The sequence below is a fragment of the Pollicipes pollicipes genome, unplaced genomic scaffold (genome assembly GCF_011947565.3).
Source record: "Pollicipes pollicipes isolate AB1234 unplaced genomic scaffold, Ppol_2.1 Scaffold_6212;HRSCAF=7365_pilon_pilon_pilon, whole genome shotgun sequence".
Classification (NCBI taxonomy): domain Eukaryota; kingdom Metazoa; phylum Arthropoda; class Thecostraca; order Pollicipedomorpha; family Pollicipedidae; genus Pollicipes; species Pollicipes pollicipes.
The window spans coordinates 43,330-50,198 of NW_023596834.1; the positions used below are offsets into that span (position 1 = coordinate 43,330).

At 57.3% G+C, this 6,869-nt stretch overlaps 1 protein-coding gene across 1 annotated transcript; it reads right to left on the reverse strand.

Moving 5' to 3' along the window:
* Positions 1-481: 481 nt before the first annotated feature.
* Positions 482-6,055, reverse strand: LOC119106844 (uncharacterized; the record flags this gene model as incomplete). The annotated part of the gene is made up of 6 exons (XM_037230188.1): positions 5,972-6,055; positions 5,387-5,474; positions 5,008-5,160; positions 4,272-4,464; positions 2,360-2,455; positions 482-1,983 (listed from the first exon to the last, which is right to left on the reverse strand). Coding segments are annotated over exons 2-6 (1,975 nt in total), but the record flags the coding sequence as incomplete, so codon positions are not given.
* Between the last annotated feature and the right edge of the window lie 814 nt (positions 6,056-6,869).

Genomic DNA, 6,869 nt, shown 5'->3' on the forward strand with positions numbered 1-6,869 from the left:
GCTTCACTCGCCGGCGATTTGGGGCTTGGCGCTTCACTCGCTGGCGATTTGGGCCTTGACGCTTCACTCGCTGGCGATTTGGGGCTTGGCGCTTCACTCGCTGGCGATTTGGGGCTTGGCGCTTCACTCGCTGGCGATTTGGGGCTTGGCGCTTCACTCGCTGGCGATTTGGGGCTTGGCGCTTCACTCGCTGGCGATTTGGGGCTTGGCGCTTCACTCGCTGGCGGTTCAGACCCGGACGCTTTACCCGCCGGCGGTTTAGTCACAGGCGCCTCTTCCACTGGTGGTTTGGTCGCTGACGGCGTGCTCCCAAGCGCTCCAGCCCCCGGCGGCGAACCCGCCCGAGCTCCCCCTGGCACCGTGGCCCCAGACACGGCCGGGCCCGTCGCGGTCGCCGCGTCGGGCGCCGCGGTCGCCACGTCGGACGCCGCGCCGGCCGTCGGCGGGACCGGCCGCGCCGTCGAGTGACGCGACACGCCACCGCAGTGGCAGTACTTCTCGAGGCGGTGGTCCTTGACGCACCACGCCAGGTGGCCGTACCGGTCCAGCCGCGACACGCTGCCGCTGATGTGCAGCTCGTGGCCGTCGCCGAGCACAGTCGCCTCGAGGCGTGCCCCGCCCGGTGCCGTCTGCAGCTGCACCGTCGTCATCTGGCGCAGGAACGGCGCGCTCTTCTTCGGATCGCCCTTGAGCGGCTGTGCAATGCGCGCCGTGAGCACGCGCTGGAGCCTCAGCGGCGCGCACTGCGGGGCCGCGCGCAGCAGCACGTTCAGCTCGCGCACCACGGCCTTAGCGGCGAGCGTGGCGCGTCCGTCGCTTGCCGCGATCTTCTCAGAGCGCAGGCACGTGCAGAAGTGGTCCGGTACCTGCACGTGGTCGCAGCGGCGGTATGGCGAGATGCGCCGGAACAGGCTGACACTGGAGGCATTTTCGGCCGCCTCGCGCGTATCGACGCCGCCCAGCGTCTCGTCCGGCCGCAGCAGGTCCAGCAGCGTGCGGTGTACGTCGCGGAAGGTACTCAGGCGGTGCTGGTTGACCCGCAGGTTGTCGAAGGCGGCTGGGTAGCGGCGACGCAGCCAGCGCGGGAAGTACAGGCTCATGAACGGCAGCCGCTCCTCCAGGCCGCCGATGAAGGTCTGCCGCTCGCGGCCCCAGCGCAGGCCGTGGTCGCCCATGGTGACCAGGACGGTGTTATTGAGCGCGCCGCTGCTGAACAGCGACTCCAGCACCTTGTAGTACGGCTCGTCCAGGAAATAGGGCATGTTGAATGAGTCGTGCGAGAACACGTTCTGACAGACGAAACCCCAGTACGGTCGGTCCGCCAGACGCGTGCCGAGATCCAGCGCATACTTGAAGGTGGAGAAGTAGCTGTATCGCGTTCCCTCGCACAGGTTCGTGTTGAGCTGCTTGTTGTAGGCAATGTTGGCATCCAACAGCAGGCTGGTGGGCCGCGTGTAGTAGTCCGTCGGCTGCTTCAGGAACCCCAGTTTGAGGTAATTAAACGAGCCCATCCCTGGCGCGTCCTCGGCCATGGCCGTGCGGTACCCCGCCTGCTTGAACTCCTTCCACATGAACGGACAGCCGTCAAGCGGGTCCTTCTTGGGATCCGGTGCGCACTGACGCTTCATCTCGGCCTGCTCCATGCCGGTGAACATCTGCACCAGGTTCGGCCAGGTGTTGTCGCCATTCTTGTTGAGCCCGCCGAGTTCGAACGCCTCCATCCGATCGCTGAGGAAGCGGCGCGAGCGCGGGAACCAGCGCAGAAACTGCAGCCGAGACAGCGAGTCGAACATGAAGATCAGCACGTTGGGCGCCACGTCCTGCGGCCGTCGCTGCAGACTCGCCGCCTCCAGCTGCGGCCGCAGCGGCACGAAGTGGTAGTAGTCGCGGTACACCATCGTCTTGTTCACGGCGCAGGTCACCTCCACGCCGTCGGCGCTTGGTGTGTAGCTGCCCAGGAGCGGCCGGCACCGTGGCGACCTCCTGCGGAAGGTGGCAGTGTCACGCGAGGGCCGACGCGGCGTCGGCGGTCGCTGGCGGACGAGACGTGGTCGCGGTCGGGACGCGGCTGCTCGTCAGCCGACGGTTCTGTGATGGCCACCTCTCGGAGATGAAGGACATGCCAGATGTCCCAAAAATGGATGCATCTTAAGGAGATACCGCGCATCGTGTCCATTAAGTAACTTAAAGTGAATTATGCGTCCAACGCATTTTAGACACGGCATCCATAGGTAGACCAAGGGTTGCCGTTTACTATAGCAACGACCATTTTTGTAATTCTGGGAAAGGCTGCATCCAGCATTCAGTTAGCATTGTAATAGTTTATGATAGAAGAAAATTGGCAGTACAGCAAGCTTACCGTACTCTGCCCATCGTGTTTCGAGGGATAGAACTGTTGAGATCGTTGATCCAGTCTATGTCTCGGGTACAGCAGGATGCTGAAGTCAAAGGTGGCCTGCAACATACGCAATCATCGGAATCAGCACATTGCATAGCACAAATTAAGGGGAAGAGACAATATGATCAACATCATGGAATCAAAAATAAACGGTCACCAGTAAGTCGATCAACCCCGAAAATTCCGAGGGACTAACTCCTGTCATCAGCCATGTCAACCGATGAGTTCTCTTCGCTGGACCAGCTGTGCAGTCCTGACATCTGGAGTCTGTTTATGCAGGTACACCATCGCTCTCAATTGTTCCCGCAGCCCACCGTTCTGCGCACGCGAGCGGGGGCATAGGCAGCTGATCGCGAGGGGCACCTGGGCCCGATCCCCCCCCCCCCCGGCCAGTTGGTCACATCCCGAGATGAAAATATCGTTCAGGTGATGATATTTTGGCCGCATTATGCCCAAGAACGCGCGCAGATGAGCTAACAAAGGGCCAAGGTGACAGCTGCAGCGTAAATGCGCGAACAAGGGCAACGCAGCAGCGAGGGGGGGGGGGAGGACAGAGAAGGCAAGAGTGTGCTCTTCCCCCCCAATCTTTGGGAGGCCCCTATTTGGGTTTTTCACACACTAAAGGCATTGTAGCTACTTGTAGAGTAGTAAAATCCAGGTCAAGGAGGTCCTATGACTGAGCTACAGACTAATAAATTAGGCCCAAAAGACACTTCGCTACATCAGGAGACCCGTTTTATGCATCATGAGACCACCTTCATGGATAAGGTAGCCAATTTTCTAGATCACGTGGCCATTATCATATTAAGGGCCTTTTGCTGGCTCGGCAGACACCCGTTACAAAAAAAACGGTTCCTGTTCAGGGTTACGAGGTATCCTCTATGTGCCGGAGGCCCCATTTCTGGAACATTCATGGAACGGAATGCCTTTGCATGCATCAGGTGTCCGCAGTTCCGGATCAGGACGTCCTGTTTCGGGACAACGAGGCTCATTGGCTAAATCTGGAAGCCCACTTCGTAAATTCGGAACGTTTTGAGGAGTCCATTTCTGGAACGAGATCCTGTTTTAGGTTAGCGAGGCCCTTTGCTGGATAATAAGAACACCCACTTCAGGATTTTTAATTGTCAACATCTGTCTACTTAAATATGGTATGTGAAACAATTTGATGATGGGTCACACGCCCCCGGTGCCGCTCCCCCTGAACACGACAGTGCGCAGAGGCCCCCCCCCCCCTGTGCCGAGGCCCCACTTTGTCCAGGAGCCCGCTGGAAAATCCTGCCCCCCAATCTCAAATTAGTGGCGCCGCCACTGCTTGTGAAAAAGCTTATTTTCCCAGCTGGGCAGCGACATTTTCTCAGGTGACACTCCCCCTTGCTACAGTTGCATCCCGCCACGTCCTGCTGCCAAGCCGCAGCTAGAGGACACGTGGGCCTAGTTTCATATTGCCTGTGCTGATCAAGCGCGTTATGCCATCTTTGTGAATCGCGGCAATGCAACGATGCCCATCGCTGCCTGTCGTCGCTGAAAAGTGGTAATCAATGGGAAACGCAGTTAATGTGCAATAATCGAAAGGTTTTCCCTGCTGCAGGTGGTAGGGCGGTGACGAAGGTGCTGTGGGGACCTGAGACCTCTGACCCCGATATGCCCTGTCAGGAGCTTGTAATGCATCTAAACCTCAACAACTGTCTGCTTAACGAGCACATCAGTACTATATCGAGCACACCGAGCACATCAGTAAAAGCTAAGACCCTTCAATCAAAAACAAAGATAAACTTAACGTTTCAGCAATACGGGACTGAATGCATGGATATTTCAGACCACACGGTATCACTTCCCATCAGGCCTCAGCCGGCCATCGATCGCGGCGTCTGACCTGGCGCCGTACAGGTGCTGCCGCTCCCTGAGCAGGTACACCGAGTCGATGTCGCTGTAGGTGAGCGGCGGCGGCTCGCGGTTGCACAGGATCGGCTCCGGCGGGCGGGCGAACTCGCGCACCGAGGCGTCGAACGGGTCCACGTTGGGAATGCGGCAGGTGGGCGTGTCCACCAGGTACTGGCCGCGCGCCTCTGGTGGCGGCGGGGGGGGGGGGGGGCTGACACGGTGGTCACACAGCCGAGGGGTTTCGGCAGACGGCGCGGGGGCTCCGTGACGCGTGACGCTCGATCGTTTCAATCAACCGGCCATGCGAGGACCTTTTTTGATGAGGGGCTTGCAGCATGAAATGTTCCGAGCACATATTGTGACACTTCGTCTTGTACTTCTACGCTGGTGAGGATAATGTATATTTTGGATTACTGTCCTCCGTCACCTAATGCATGTTGAGGCACGTTTCATGTTTCATTGTTTTACGCGCATTCCACTTCCATTTCGTGTGCAATCGCCCGCCACAAAGGATACCAAATGACCGCAAGAACACGCCCATTAGATAACAAAATTAACTATGCAATGATTTTCCAAAGTTTATCACAAGAATCTAGTCCGGTTAATAGGTGCGATCACTCAGTCTACACGTACTCTTCTTGTAGCAGGGCTGCTTAGGGTCGGTGCACACCTGATCCGACTAGGCCTCTGGGCACCCCTCCTGTCGACGTGGCCCCGGCATCACTCACGCTGCGGCTGAACCAGACGTAACACGGGCGGAACGGGCAGAAAGCCGACGCCGTACTGCGAGTTGACCCAGTAGAGGAGCACCACCACGGGCAGCACGGCGAACAGCAGGTACCGGCGGCAAGTGAACACGGCCCCGGCCGGTACCCACCCACCTGGCGGCAGCCGTCCAAAACCGCAGGTGAGAGGTAAGGCAAGGCTGCTTCAGACACAGCTCTTTTCGTCTAAAAGTACACAATCCGTGACAAGTGGATCTTCCTACTTTCCATCAATTTCAGCGTCAGCGCTTCCTTGTACAAGTCCCTGGTACAAAACGTGGCAATCAGACAATGGATGGCTGCCACATCGTCCTGAAGCCCCAGAGTAATTTGAAAATCATACCTCTGCGTTTCGTTTTCTCCATGTTGGTCATAACTTGCCCGAGCTGACTAGCTCCCTGTGTATATCGTCACCACTTGTCCATTTGTGTCTGAAAGGCACAATATCATGTTGTTTTTGTTTGGGAGGGAGGGCGGGGGTCACAGTCATCCAGAAAAAAACAACTCAAAAGTTTAGAGAACAGCATTATGTTCTGGTATGTCATGCTTACAAAGACGTGTTGAAACAATGTTGAAGAACAGTGTTGAAGCTCCGCACGACTTCTTCACGGATCCATACTCAGAACGGGCTCCAAGAGCTCGAATGGCTTCCTGTATGATAGTTTTCAAACGCCATCCTGAGTGGCACTGCACTCCAAGGCGAACACCTCGCTAACATGGGAAAGCATAGTGCAGCAGATGCCTTCCGTAGCTTACACGCCACGGTGTTTCACACGCTCGTGCAATCCCGCATGCAGGGAAATACTCAAGCCATTTGGTGCCGTGAAGTTGGAAGACAAGTTGTTGGAAGGCGTGACGAAGGCGCAGCGTCACTCTGCCGCCTATAGCATGCATGCATCACAACACGGACGCAATGAAAAGGCGGCACCTTTACGCATCGCGCCCTTGTTTGTACAACATGTTTGCAGCTGCGTTTTGGTGATGAGGGATGGCGATGACCTGCTTCATGGGCTTGACTGCGACTGCGCCCACCGACGGTGACGGCCCCTTGCGATCGGCCAGCGAAACGGGCGCTTCGTGCTGCGACCCGTCGTCAGCTCACGTGTATTCCTGCCGTAGGGCACGAGCACGCCGTTTTGAATCTGGAACGGGTCTGGTCTGGAATCTGGCACTGGCCAGTCAAGCGGAGCGGGGACGGCTCCGACTGCGACCTTCTACGACCTTTGCCAGGAAAGGCCGGCGAGGTCGATGCCGGAGTCGGCAACATGCGCCGCAGCTACGGAGCCGCGGGGCACACAATGCTCCGCTGAGCTGTGTTTGGGCTCGCGTCGCGCTGTCTGCGACGGCCGATAGTCCCGTGCCGTGGGTGTATCGTGTTGCGTTTGCGATGCGACATTGGATTCAACAACTTCTTTGAACGTCGGCTGATAATGTTTGGTTTGTCCAGGCTCCCGTCACAGAAGAATTGCGTGCAAACAGAGTGTAACGTGAAAGCGAGAAAATTGTGTGTAAATGCGCCTTGCTTGTGCTTCCGGCGCTGCTACCACAATTCAGTGTTGGGAATCACATTGCAAACGACCTAACTGACGTCCTCTTATCGTTCATGGCGCACAAAAAGCGGCGAGCTTGGCTTTTGTACTGCATTCCACCTAACCAAGCTAGTCACCGCGTGCTCCCAGGCCCCCTTTGACACCATGCCACGAAAACACATGCGCTGTTGGCCGACCGGCTGAAATCGCCTGGCCTCCCGTTCTCGTGTTGTATATACACCTATCAGAGAAATGTCATATGAGAGCTGATTTTTCAGGATGACGGATATGTTGCCG